Genomic DNA, 13836 nt, shown 5'->3' on the forward strand with positions numbered 1-13836 from the left:
CTCTTCTTTCTGTCTGAGGTTATGAGGCTTCTCTCTTGTTGTTCCTCAGTTGTTTGTTCTGGATAATTTCTCCACCATTTAGTTGTAATTCCAGACTGGTCCTGGTTGGTGGTTAGTGTGGCTTTCACTCATGCCTCCACCATCTTCCTTTATTATATGTTGGGGGTTCCTTCATTGGTGGTTTTTCTCTTCCAGCAGGTATATTGGTGTTCACAGCTCCCACCTACTCTTTTATGTGATTAGTCGGAGGGGGAAGGGAAAATGGATTAAGATAGCAGGAGTGTATTCTATAGCATTGAAAGTACCAACACGTTGAGAATAGATAGGAAATCCTTTGGATAAGTGTAGTGTTAACCATGATACTTCACCCAACTAGCCATTTTTTAGTAGGGGTGGAAAAGAAACAAGACTCTTGTTAGAAGGGGGAAGGCTTGTGAGTTCGATGCAGAAAACAGCTTGTGGGAGGTGAGATGAGATATAGTGAGAGCAAAGGTTAGAAAGCAGGCACAGTGTGTGAGAGAATAGAGTTAACCACAACAGGAATGAAGTTCTAGAAGATGGTGAGATGGGCTAAAATCAGGGAGGGGTGCTGTATAGTATTTACAATTGTATGGAACAACAATTATTTATAGTAATACTGGAACAACAATCATATGACAGAATCTATGTCATCTGAATAACAAGAACAGGAATAGATGACCTAGAGTCGTGTGCTATTGCAACACAGGTGAAGTGAAAGAAGGAAAATTACAATATATTATGAAAGAGAGAACAAGGAAAACCAGTCAAACGATGCAATTAAACAACCAAATAAAATGAAGAAAACTAAACAGAAAAAAGAGAAATAAGAAAATAAAAAATATGAATAAAAGAAGTAAAAATAATGAAAAAATAATAATAATGCAAATTAACGATAACATGCACGTTCTCTGGAGCAGCGGTGTGGAATCTGTTTCGGTCTCTGGATTGTTGGGTGAATCTCGTGTCCCCTCTCTGGGTCTCAGAGACCTTTCACAGCTCCAGGTCTTGTCATCTCACGTGGGGGGAAAAAAGCCTCCTGCTGCCTTTAAACCGGCCAAGCAAGTTCTGCAGGTCTTCTGAATGCTGCAGACTGAGGTGGGTTGGACTTCACTTTTCTCCCTTCTTGTGGGTTTGTGGGGATGGGGGCCAGATCTGGGCCAAAATCTTCACGGTTGCCCAGCCGCCAGCCCAAGTCCTCTGTTTACTGCCGGGCCACCACTGCCGTCTGTGCCACACCAACGCCTTCAATCCAGTTGTGCCATCCTTGAGGTGCACTCATTACAGGCACCTCACACACTACCTCCCCCCCTTTGCTGTCCTAGGTGCTAGGCACTCTCAAAAGTCTCTTCGGAGTAGTTCGGCTCTCCCACTGAGTTAAGTGTTTCTGGGGACTGCTGATTCCCTGAGCCCTGCTGCTCTCCTCTTGGGGGGGTCACCTCCTTGCTCTTAGCGAGCCAGCTGGGCACATGGTGGTGGGGTGCTGCCATGGCCGCTGGTGCAGTGGGGGTGGGGGCATGGCTCCTGGTGGCTGCAAGGAGGTGGTCAGTCTGGCATGGGTGGCCGCTGTGGGAGAGTTGCCTAAACAGCGTCCAAGAGCCTTTTTAAAATAAAATCCTCCTGCTCAATCCTGCCACTCTTAACAGGTGCCTGGCCTCTCGCACAGCCAACTTTCCAGCCAGACCATAGACTATCTGGGTCAGGGTCCATCACCACCCAACTTTTGTCCCCTCCCCAGGCATCACCTGCCCCCCAGTTTCTCTAGTAGTGACCCTGTTAGCATCTCAGTCTCTGGGTGAACACCACCCTTGAGGGTCCCCCATCCCGTCTTTATTCCCTCCAGTGACTTCAGGCCTCCAGGTTCATCCTGGTGACATGCTGCCCTCCCTGTTTGGCAGGGGAGGGAGCTGTTGACTTGGCTCTCATTCAAGGATCCTGTGGTCGCCAAGAAGGCAGCAGCCCTGGTACCCGCGCTGGTCTCAGGGGCCCTACCGTTTCAACACAATCTCCTTTTCCATCGGTTTTTCAATGTCCTCTACAGTTTTGACCTCCAAACCTCATATGTGCTAGGATCCCATTGGCTGTTCACTGTGTTCCTCAGAAGATCAGCTGGGTGTTCCACCTGTGCACAGGGGGAAGTGGGCTCCGCTCCCACCTACCTCGCCGCCATCTCCCAGCCTCAGGATTTTCATATATAGCCTTTATTATATTGAGATAGTTTTATATATTTCTAATTTGTTGTATGTTTTTATTATGAAACTATGTTGAATACTAATGCTTTATTTGTATCAATCGAGATGATCATGTGGTTTTTTTCTTCCCTATTGTGGATATGATGTGCTTCATTGATTTTTGTTGAGTCAGCCTTGTCGGTTCATGGTGTACAATCTTTTTAACATGCTCTTGGGTTTGGTTTGCTAGTATTTTGTTGAAGACTTTTGCATATGTAGTCATCAGGGACGTTAGTCTGCAGTTTTCTTCTTTTGAAGGGTCTGTTCTGGTTTTAGTTAATACTGCCCTCACAGAATAAATTGAAAGTATTCCCTGTTTTTCAGATTTTTTTGGGAAGAGTTTGAGAAGGATCGGTGTAACTCTCTTTAATCATTATAAATCTGTTAAGGTTTTTATTCTTCATGATTCGGTTTGGGCATGTTGTATGTTTCTAGAATTTGTCTGTTTCATCTAGGTTATCCAATATGTTGGTGTACCATTGTTCATAGTCTTCTCTTATAATTCTACTTATCCTTATAAAATTGGCGGTAACATGTATTTCTTTTCTGATCTTTAGTTATTTGAATCTTAGTTAATCGAACTAAAGAGTTGTCAGTTTTGTTCATCTTTTCAAAGAACCAGCTCTTGGTTTTGTTGATTTTCTTTTTTTATTCCCTATTTTAATCTCTCTTCTAATCTATATTACCTTATTCCTTTGGTACTTTTGAGTTTAGTTTGTTTCTCTTTACCCACTTCCTTAAGGTGAAAAGTTAGGTGGTTGAGTTGAGACCATTGTTTCTCTATGTGTTTGCAGTGACAGCCTTCTCTCTCAGCGCTGTGCACCCCATGTGTGTTTTGTGCTTTCATGTTCGTTTGTATCAAGACTATTTAAAACTATTTTTAGTTTTAAAAATACTAAAAATGAAATCTATTTCATTGAGCCAGTGGTGTTTAGGAGCATGTTGTTTAGTTTCCACACATTTGTGACTGTTTTAGTTTTCTTTCTCCTTTTGGGATCTAGTTTCATTATATAGTAATTAGAAAATACACTTTTTCTGATTTCAGTCTTTTAAAATATTAAAATTTGTTTTGTGGCCTAACATAAGGCCTATCTTGGAGAACACACCATGTCAGTTGAAAAAAATGTGTGTTGTGCTGTTGTTGGGTGGAGTGTTTGTATGTTTGTGTTAGGTGTAGTTGATCTGCACGTTGTTCCCGTCCTGTAGTTCCTCGTGAGCCTTCTGTCAGCGACCTGTTATCGACAGTGGGCTGTTGGGGTCTTCTATTATTCTGTAGCTGTCTTCTGTCCCCTTCAATTCTGCTAAAATTTGCTTCATATACTTTGGAGCTCTGGTGTTCAGTGAATATAGTTTTAGAATCATTATATCTTCTAAATTGACCCTTTTATTATTTTTATAATTATATAACTGCATATGTGTATATGTATGTATGTATAATACCTTGTATTGTCTCTTTGTAACAGTTTTTGACCTAAAGTCTCCCTGTTCCCTTTTGGTTACTATTTGCACAGAATATCTTTTTCCATCCTTTCACCTTCAACTTACATGTGCCTTTAGGTCTAAAGTGCGTGTCCTATAGACAGCATATAGTTGAGTATAGTTTTGTATTCGTTCTGCAAATCTATGCCTTTTGGTTGGGAACTTAATCCATTTACATTTAGAGTAATTTCTGATAGGCGAGCACTTTCTTTTGCCATTTTGTTATTTGTTTTCTGTGCGTCTTATAGCTTTTTCTCCCTTATCGTCTCCGTTGCTGACCTTTTTTTTTGTATTAATTTTTTGTAATGACAAGTTTTAATTTCCCTTTTATTTCCTTTTGTGTATTTTATATAGCTATTTTCCTTGTGGCTCCCATTGCTATACCTGTACTTTCTAGAACTTACGACATTCTGTCTCATGTTTATGCCAGTTTAACTCAACCACAAACAAAAACTCTGCTCCTTTACAGCTCTGCCCCTTTATGTTACTGATGTCACGGATTACATCTTTCCATAGTGTGCCCACTATGACAGATTTGTCATTATTCTTGTGCATCTGTCTTAAAGACAAATCCTGTAAGTAAACGTGAATTGCAGTTATGGACTAAAACTGTAATGATACTGGCTTTTACATCTTTCACGTATGCACTTCCACCATAGAACTTTATATTCTCATGTGGCTGCACGTTACTGCCCAGCGTCCTTTTTTTCATATGAGAGATGTCGTGTTGCGTTGCTTGTAAGGCAAGTCTAGAGGTAATAACATGCTTCTGCTTTTCTTTGTCTGAGAATGTCTTCATTTCTCCCTCATTTTGGAAGCACAGTTTTGTTGTCTGCAGAACTCTCAGTTTTTTTCCCCTTGAACTTTGAATACATCCTTCCACTGCCTTTGTCCTGCAAGGTGTCTGATGAGACAGCCGCTGATGGTTTCACTGGGGGTCCTTTGTGCACATCAGGTTGCTTTTCTCTTGTTTCTTTCAAGAATCTCTTTCCATCTTTTCTTTTGATGCTTTGATTCTGTGTGTCCTGGTGTGGGTCACTGGGTTAGTGCTACTTATCAGTCATCGCAGGTTCTTGAGTTTGTGTATCTATGCGTCCTTAGGTTTGGGAGATTTTCAGCTATTGTTACTTCAAATCTCTGTCCCCTTTATTTTTCCTTCTTCTGGGGAGAAGACAGTGAGCATAGCAGTCTGCTTGCTGATGTTGCATTAGTCCCCGGGGCTCTGTTCACTTTCCTTCATTCTTTTTTTTGGTCTTCTCATACTCAGTCATTTAAATGACTCATCCCCAAGTTTGCCCACTCTCAGTGCTGCTGGTTTGAATCTGATGTTGAACTCCTATGGTGAATTTTTTAAATTTGATACTGTATTTTTTAGCTTCAGAATTTGTCTATTTTTTATTGCTTGTCTTATTATTAATACTCTCATTTGTTCATATATTTTTCTCCTGATTTCTTCGTTCATGATGTTCTCCAGCTCCTGGAGCATATTTACGACAGTTGTTTAAAGGCTTTTGTCCAGTAAGCCCAGCGTGTGTGTTTCTTTAAGGACAGTGGTGGGTTTGCAGCATGTGAAGACTGCTGGGGGACTGCAGACTTAGGGATGTCTGGGGACAGGGGTGTGAGGGCAGAGGAATACCATGGGACATTTAAGGCCACAAGAAGCTGGGCTGAGACCCTAGGAGATTGAGTCATAAAAGCAGCTGGTGCACTAAACACACTCACACACGTCACACAGTCCAGACGAGACAGATGCCCAGGAACTATCTGAGAAGACATTAAACCCTCAGCTAGGCTGATTTCAAGGCTTAGGAGCCCGTTAAATAGTGAAGGCGTTCCCCCAAAATCTGCAAAGACTGGGAGCGGTGACTGTTATTTAAATGCCTAATTTTCAACAACAACAACAACAAAAAACCTGTAAGACGTACAAGAAGCGGAAACATGGCTCATTCAAAGGAACAGAAAACAGTCATGCCTCAGTACTCGCCAGCTTCAGAACTCGTAAACCCTGTACTTGTACTCTGACCCGAAAAATGTGTTTCCGGACTCGGTGCTTAGTCACTACCCGACGCACTTGCTAGAACTTGTGTGAGTTACGATGCTGCCCCACAAGAGAAAATGCTTCCTTACACGCTTCCTTACTTGACCCTTGCTCACCACTCGTGGGGACGAGTTAAGAACGAGTACCGAGGCACTGCTGTGAATCTCTGGAAAAGGTTTCTCAAGAAAGACACACCCTGAGGTCCAGACTTTGATAATGCTTCCTGCTTCAGCCCCAAGTCTGCTGAGACCCCTCCCAGCCCACAGATGGCCCAGAACATTGCAGACAAGTTCCATTTTGTTTCTTTGATCTTGAGGGAGGGGAACTGAGGATTGGGATTTGTATTCTGACTACACCAGGGAGAGGAGGGCGCGGGCAAGCAAAACACCACGCAATTTCATACCGTTTTGAATGTCTTTTTCTGGATTGGGCATTTCTTTGTTTAAACGTGTGGCTGGCTTCCAGAGCTCCTACAGAGGCATTTCGGTCAGTGTGCAGTTGTCTATATGATGCTTCCACAGGGGAACAAGGTCCCGGAGCTTCCCACTCTCTTACTGACCTCACTCTCATTTACACACCAAACCTTTTGAGGTGTTTGCTTGCAAATGGGGTGTTTTGCTACTAACTGGTGACAAGCACGGTGAAAAGAGGCCACACCGTCCCCAGTACGGACTCAGCGTCTGATTGTGTCTCACCTTTCCCCAGTACAAGCACGGAGGACCCATCATCGCTGTACAGGTGGAGAACGAATACGGCTCCTACAACAAAGACCCCGCCTACATGCCTTATGTCAAGAAAGTAAGTGCCAGCTTCTGCCTTTCCTCACGGTCCCGCCCCCAGAATGCAGCCTGGGCGGCCACTGCCCTCGTGCTGACGCCACAGCTCTCGGTGCCTTTATCAGAGAGCGGGTCCTTGCTCCGCATGTGCATTTCCGTGGGGCTGCCACTTAGCCCCTGTACTGGCTGAGACTGATCGGGGCTGGCAGTGCCTCTGGGGCATCGCAGGGTCTGCACATAAAGGACTCGGCTCACCTGAGTGGCGATGGTTAGACACCTCCTCCCGGAGGGGCGGCTCCTGTTCCAGCATCTGAAGCATTGCCACACATTGGCTGTGTCCGAGAATTGTAGAAAATCCCCAGGCTACTCTGGTGCTCCCACATCTGATTTCAGTGCGAGGGTGGGGTGGCGAACCCCTGATTTCATAGGTGGCTGCTCAGGGCAGGGCAGGGCAGGGCTGGAGGAGCAGGCGAATATTCAGCTCTGGCTTTTGCCCCTTAGTAGCTGAGACCTTTAAAACTGCTAGTGTTTCTAGCCCTCCCTTTCCTCTTCTGCAGAGCAGGACTAATGAAGTTACTGGCGTAGCTGGATGGTGCTGTGTGTGGGTCACATGGCTCAGCGCTGGTCCAGGCAGACTGTGGCCAATCGGCAAGGCTTCAGTAGAGTCCTCGGCATTGGTTTCAAAGTCCTTAGAATGTGTGGCCACGGCGTGAGCTGAGGCCATGTTAAGTGGCCTCTGGATCAGTCAGATTAAGACTGCCCTGGCCTTGGATCCTGGACAGCATCTCTTGCCATCACAGGCAGATTCATTTCCATCTGGAAAGTACTTCAGTCCCTGCAGACAGGTAGAGCAAGGCTTGAGTGCATCAGCTTGTAGGTTCTCGGTCACTCGTCTCTACCCTTCTTCATATGCAGAATGCTTTCAGCATGGGGAGCAAGGCTGATTTGAGGAAGAGTGACCGTCCTGAGTCCGGAAAGGGAAGTGCTCAGTCCTGATGGTCAGGTCTGGCCCCTGCCGGGTTAGGCTGCGCCTCCAGCTTCCTCTCTGTGTGAATTGGTGGGCAAGGTCCCAGCTGGGGTGCAGGACAAGGGGACACCTCCTGCTTCATCTCCTCCCTCTGCCTGTCTCTGGGTGCTGGGGTGTCTCTGGCCGGTGGGTACTGAATTACTGAGCTGCAGTGAGGGCAGGAGAGGAGAAGGCACCCGCTTGGGGACCTCTCCTGCTCAGTCCTGTCTTCCTGGTGTCTGGGAGAGGCACCCCCGTGTGAGACGGGGGACAGAGAGAAGCGGCAGCCCAGCCTATTATCCTGAGGTCTTGGGAGGGTGCCCCCTTGAGCTGCCACGTAGGTTTTCCTGGGGCATTGCGGGCATGGGGACCCCATTGGCACAGAGGACCTTGGACAAATGACCTTCCCTTTCTCAGCTTTATCGTGTCATGTGCACAGGGGGGACAAGAATGCCTTTCTCTGAGGCTGCCAGGGAGCAGTGGGATGACAGGCACGAGGCCCTGACCTGCGCTTGGCAAATGGCTGGTGCCCTGGGAACGGCCAATCAGTGTCCATGGATGGTCATGGGGGACTGGTGCAGCCATAAAAGACAGTCACCGTCCATGTTTTCAGCCTTCCAACCCCCTCGATGCTCCATGCATGTGGCGGGAACCTACCTAAGCAAAGTTTGCGAAATGTCAGTGAGTGACTGGCTGGCAGGAGAGTTGCGAGGTGGGGGCTTTTCAGGGTTTGGCAAAAATCTCACTTTGCCCAGTGGATTGCGCTCCTGCAGCCTCTGCTGTCCCAAGAATGAGGCTCCTCTGCTCCTTCCTACCAGGGCCTGGGAGCAGACGTGAGCTTTATTCACCCATTGGGTTGTCTTTCTGCCTCCCCTGTTTCCAAGAGCATCGGGCTGAAATAGCAGTCTTGTATAACGTCTGCAGTGAAATGAAAGGCAGATCCCCCTGGCAGGGCTTTCTGGTCCCGAGCTGCCTAGAGCCCAGCCAGAGCGTTAGAAGGCAGGCGGTCTCCGGGTTCAGTCTGTGCTTGCGCATCAGCTCCAAGCCTGTGGCACTTTGCCTGACTTCTCCGAGGCTCCCACTTGTGCTGCTGAGAGCTGGGGGTGAGGCTGCCGGGGGCCGTCTGTGTCGGGAAAGCGCTTGGCGGAAGGCCCCGACTGTGAAGGCTTCGCCGTGTCAGAGGGCGTTTCGAGCAAAAACAGTGTTTTGCCCCTGAGCACAGTGTGTGTTCCTTCTACTTCTTCATCGTTTGATTTACAACCTTCAGAGAGCTCTTACCGTTCTACTGGGTGCATGCCCCACACCATGGGCATGTGACTGTGGTGTGGCGGTAACCAGGGCCCTCCATGCTGGCCATGTGGAAGGGACAGGCTGCTTGCCTCTGGTGAGGGTGAAGCGGGAGGAGTGGGCTGTCCCTGAGGCCCTGACCCACTCTTGGGTCCCTGTGGTCTCTTGCCAGGTGACAGTATGGCAGCTGGCCTTGCTGAGCTGGCTGCTGGGTGGTCGTGCCTAGGAACAGCACAGCGGCCAGACAGGGCACCTTGCCAGGGCCGGACTTCCTGCAGACAGGAGCTTTGTTGAACATGGTGCACACAGACCGGGCGGGTCTCTCTGTATCTGGCAGAGAAATAAAAGCTGTGTTTGAATTTCTTCCGCTTTCTCTAACTGCTGCCTCGTTGGCAGCTGTGAGCCAGCAGGAGCTCTGAGGAATGACGGGCTCTGACGATTCTCATTTCCCTCCATAGGCCTTGGAGGACCGTGGGATCGTGGAGCTGCTCTTGACCTCAGACAACAAGGATGGCCTGAGCAAGGGGGTCATCCACGGAGGTACCTGCATGGAGGTGGGGCAGGCAGTGTTTAGGCCTGGCTGTGCATGCTCCCCTGACAGTCTTACCACCTGCAGAGTTGCTCTGAGGCCTGTTCTTCTACCTGCAGCACGGCGCTGGGCTCCTGCAAAGGCTCCGTGTCGGAGGTGGACTTGCTGTGGCCGGCCCAGTAGTTGGTCTTCCTTTTCTACTTGCACTTAACACTGGCCGTGCTCTGCAGACTGTGAGACCAGGGAACGTGAGCTGGGCATCAGAGGTCTCTGAACGCCCCCAAGAGGGCCGTGCAGATGAAGCACTGGATGTGCTAGGAGGATGGCCTCCTCCAGTTCTGACAAAATCAGAGATGCCCGAGTCCTCCCAGGGTCTGAGGAGCCCTCACAGAGAGGGCAGCTGGCTGGCAGGGAGGAAGCCGTCCGTGCATGAGCGTGCGGGCGCCTTCCCCTCCCCAGCCCTGCACTTCTCCTCTGCCTCTGCTGGTCCTGCAGATGCACCCGCTGTTCCCCACCCACAGAGGGAGTCCTCTCACCCCTCACAGGCTTGCTCAGCACCTCCACCTTAGGCCCTGGGTCATCAGCTTTTCTCCATCGGATCATCCCCACTGCACATAAACATGTTGTTATTTCTCTCTTCTAACAGAAAAGTCTCTCCACTCATTTCCCTGGCGGGCTCCCCTTTCAGCACCTCTCCCCTGTGCGCACTCAGGGGCCCCTCACCCTTTTCCTCCCATCCCTCTTAGAGCCGGGAGGAGGAGCACATTCCACCTCCCCAAGCCCATGCGATAAATTTAACTGGTTAGTCCCTGCTGCCTCTGACCATCCAATTTTATTTATTATCCACCATCCTTCTCTTCCCTTTGAATCTGTCTTCTCGTTTGGCATCCGGGACACCATTTCCCCATTTCTCTCCGACTTCATGGGCAGCTCCTTGTTGGTGTTTTATCCTGGTCATTCTCTCTCCCTGAGCTAAAATGTTCAAATCCTTCAAGGCTCACTCCTTGGAAGGAGCCTTCTATCTGGTGACATCTGCCAATGCCATCAGGTAGCTTTAAGTGCCATCTCTGTGCGGTAACGAAGCCTTTCCTAAACTCCTGGGCTTGCCCTGGGAGGCTGCCAGTCTCGGGGACCATCAGGGACCTGAACCTTCCCATTTCTGCGTAGAACCTGCCCCTCCTGTTCCCGGCAAATTGCAGCTCCATTGCCCCCAGTTACACAGCCCCGGTCCTTGTAGTCGCTCTCAGCCCCTCTCCTCCTGCATGCCCGGCACACAGCCACCAGCAAACCCTTTTTATCTCTAGCCTTCACTTCCAAGTTTATCTGAAATTCAAGTAGGTTCTACCACCTCAACTATGACCATCATCTTCCTTCTGCATTATCGCAACCATGTTGGAACTAATCTCCCTTTCTCCCCACTGTTGACTCCCTTAAACTTTCTGTCAACACAGCAGCCTCTGAGAATGTCATTCAGATCGCCCCACCCCTGCCTCAACGCCAGGTGTGCCCTGACCCTGAGAGTGACCTCGAAGGGCCTTCCCCACAGCCCCTGCTTCCCGGCGGCTGGCTGTCTCCTGCCCATCTTCCCTGCTCCTCCCTGCTGGCCTCCCTGCTGTGCCTCAGGCAGGCTGGATGCCCCGGCTTCTGCCAGGTGCGCAGGGCACAGTTGCTCCATTTCCTCCCAACTTCCCTGAGGTCACCTCAGAGCAAGACTGCCTTTGAGCACCATTCAAAATTGCAGTTCATCCTCGGGCTGTGCTCCGGTATATTTTACATTCTGATGTTGTGGGAAGTCCTGTCATTCTGTGACTTTCCTGTTCCACCACAGCAGTAGTCTGTGCGGGGCCTGGCTGCTCTGGGGCCTGGACAGGCCACGGCCCACCCTCCCCGGGGCTCTGGCCACTGTGCTGGTCTCGGCTGTAGCACATGCACTTTACTGTGCCTCTGTGTGGCCCTGCACTGTCTTGGACACTTGAAGAGAGGGCACGCATCTCCGTAGCCCTAGGGCCAGTGCCCAGTGTGCAGTAGGCAGTCAGGGAGTGACTGTTGGATGGACTGGCTGGAGAAGGCTCTGATCCCCAGGTGGGGTGAGTTCCCCAAGCACCCAGACCCTGTCTCCTGATGAGGCCCAGCCGCTGTTCCTGTTGTTTCCACATGGTGGTGCTGTCTCCCTGTAGCTGATTTCAAAGCCTCCAGCTCCGGTGGTTAGGCCAGGGCCAGGGTGTGGGTGGTTGGGCGAGCCCTGACTGGCCGCAGGTAAGGAGGCAGGGCCGGCTGAGCTGCTGCAGGTGTTCATTGTGCTGGCATCCTGCAGTGCAAAGCCTGCGTGGGAGCTGGGAGCCATCCTGCATCCCTCCACCCCTCCCAGCCTCAGGAGCACTGCCTGCTGCTGCTGCCTGAGATGTTGTATTTTTCAATTAATTAAAAAAGGAATTATAGTTACACATTCACGAGCCATAAACAACAAACCGGCCCTGGCTGGTGTGACTCAGTGGACTGAGTGCCAGCCTGTGAACTGCAGGGTCGCTGGTTTGATTCCCAGTCTGGGATACATGCCTGTGTTGTGGGCCAGGTCCCCAGTGCAGGGCATGTGAGAGGCAACCACACACTGATGTTCCTCTCCCTCTCTTTCTCCCTCCCTTCCACCCTCTAAAAATAAATAAGTAAAATCTTAAAAAGTAAAGTCACAGAAATGCTTACCACGAAATGCCGGGCAGCCTCCCTGCTCCCACTCTCCAGAAATGGCTGCTTTGAACTCTTTCACTTTCCTTCTGGGATTTTCTTGGTGGTTCCAAATAATGCACCTGTAGCACTCTGCCTCTGTGGGTTTAAAGGGCTACCTACCGATGCGTGTTCTGGCGGAGGTTCTGGTTCTCCCGGCCACCTCTCCCACCCTGTGTGGCCACCTCCCAGTGTCCATTGCTGGCGATGGTCAGCACATGACCAACAGGTGATGTCCTCCATGGGCCTGGCAGTGTGTCCAGCAGTCTGTGCCGTGCATATGAAGAGACCCACTTTGTGTGCACAGTTGTCACACTTGATGTAATTATCCCCTTTATTTTTCTTTCCAATTCTCCTTTCCTTCTACCCCCCCCCCCTTCTCTTAAATGCTTTACTGGCACCTTCCACACATCTGTCACGGGGGGTTTCAAATGCCTGTACGTGTCAGATTCTGCACGGCGTCCCAGGGTGCTGTCAGTGACCTCACGTCCCTAACCTGCATGGGTGTCCTGCGTGGTCACCGAGGCTGGCCTGCGTCCCTGTGGATCTGTGTCCCAGAACTCTGAGGGCAGGACTGCATTATCTTCTGGCGCCCACTGTTGCCATGCTGAAGAGCAAGGGCATTCTGGGTCACAGCGGTCGCACATGCTCTGTCCGTCCCGCTGCTGTTTCTGGGGAATTTGAGAATGTGCCTTTTGTCCTGAGCAGTCTGGGTTCCAGTGCTGTCCTTGGACATGAGGCAGGTTCCTTTTGGGGCACCACTGCGGCCACTGGGGGTGGAGCCGTGATGATTCCCCAGTGGGGGGCATTCAGTTGCTGCCTTTCACATACGTGCCTTCCCCTCCCATTTCTGGTCCTTGGTTGCTCCTGTTATTTGTGATTGGGCTCTCATAGCAACTCTTAAGTTGCTAATCTTTTTGCTCTTTTATCTCTTTGCCCTTTCATTCTGTTTTCTGGGTGATTTCCTCAGCTCTTAATCACCCAGTCCTGTCACTTCCTGGGTCTTGCCTTTCTCGAGTGTATTTCTTTTCCCATGGCATACTTTTTTTAAACTGATAAGAACAGATACTACACTTGATCTTAGCCAAAAGGCCGAGAAGCAATCCCCATGGCATACTTTTTAATAGGTATTTCTTTCTTCTTTCTCTCTGAAGGTATTTTACTTTTTTTTTTTTAACATCCACCTGTTCTGCTCCAGTCTCCCAATGTGAGGGCATTTGCTCAATTGCCTGGCTCTGGACTGAGCAGTTTAAGGAAGAGGCACTTACCTGCCACTCGGGGACTGATACTTGAAGAGTCTGGGGACAGGTGTGCTGCTTGGTGGCGTGACCAGGCCATGGGGGGCTGTCTCAACGGGGCAAACCCAAATGCCAGTGTCTGGAGAACTTGTCTTTTGCTCTGTAAACTGTTTCAGACAAGACTCCTTTGGTGTATTGCTGGAGGTGTTCTTGAAGCAAGTGGGAGGGATGCGCAGGACGCCCCTTGCAGGTCCTCATTCCCCCGACACATCTCTCAGCCACCTCTGCTGCGCCCGATCCCTCCCAGCCTAGAGAAACCCACCTCCCTGCAGGACAGCCACCCGTGGGGACAGGGGCTCGAGGAACGCTCAAGCAGGGGGTGGGCTGTCGTTCCCTGCGCAGGGCCTCGCGGGCCGTGGGGTGACGAGCCTGTCGCGACTCCTACTTTCCTAGGCCGCGTACCAACCCTCCTGCTTTTCCAGTCTCCTGAGATTTTCTGGAAGCCAACTCTGC

At 49.8% G+C, this 13836-nt stretch overlaps 1 protein-coding gene and 1 pseudogene across 5 annotated transcripts in view; one reads left to right on the forward strand and one right to left on the reverse strand.

Annotated features, from left to right (window-relative positions):
- GLB1L2 (galactosidase beta 1 like 2) overlaps positions 1–13836 on the forward strand; it is a 51266-nt gene that overhangs the window by 25121 nt on the left and 12309 nt on the right. For all 5 annotated transcript variants that reach the window (XM_037159340.2, XM_037159341.2, XM_053659406.1 and 2 more), the window contains 2 exons: positions 6472–6564; positions 9294–9375. In XM_037159340.2, the coding sequence (XP_037015235.2) occupies positions 6472–6564; positions 9294–9375 (175 nt within the window). The remainder of the gene's footprint in view (positions 1–6471; positions 6565–9293; positions 9376–13836) is intronic.
- On the reverse strand, positions 13100–13189 carry LOC119059618 (uncharacterized; annotated as a pseudogene).

The sequence above is a fragment of the Artibeus jamaicensis genome, unplaced genomic scaffold (genome assembly GCF_021234435.1).
Source record: "Artibeus jamaicensis isolate MK-2021 breed Jamaican fruit bat unplaced genomic scaffold, CSHL_Jam_final scaffold_660, whole genome shotgun sequence".
NCBI classification, from domain to species: domain Eukaryota; kingdom Metazoa; phylum Chordata; class Mammalia; order Chiroptera; family Phyllostomidae; genus Artibeus; species Artibeus jamaicensis.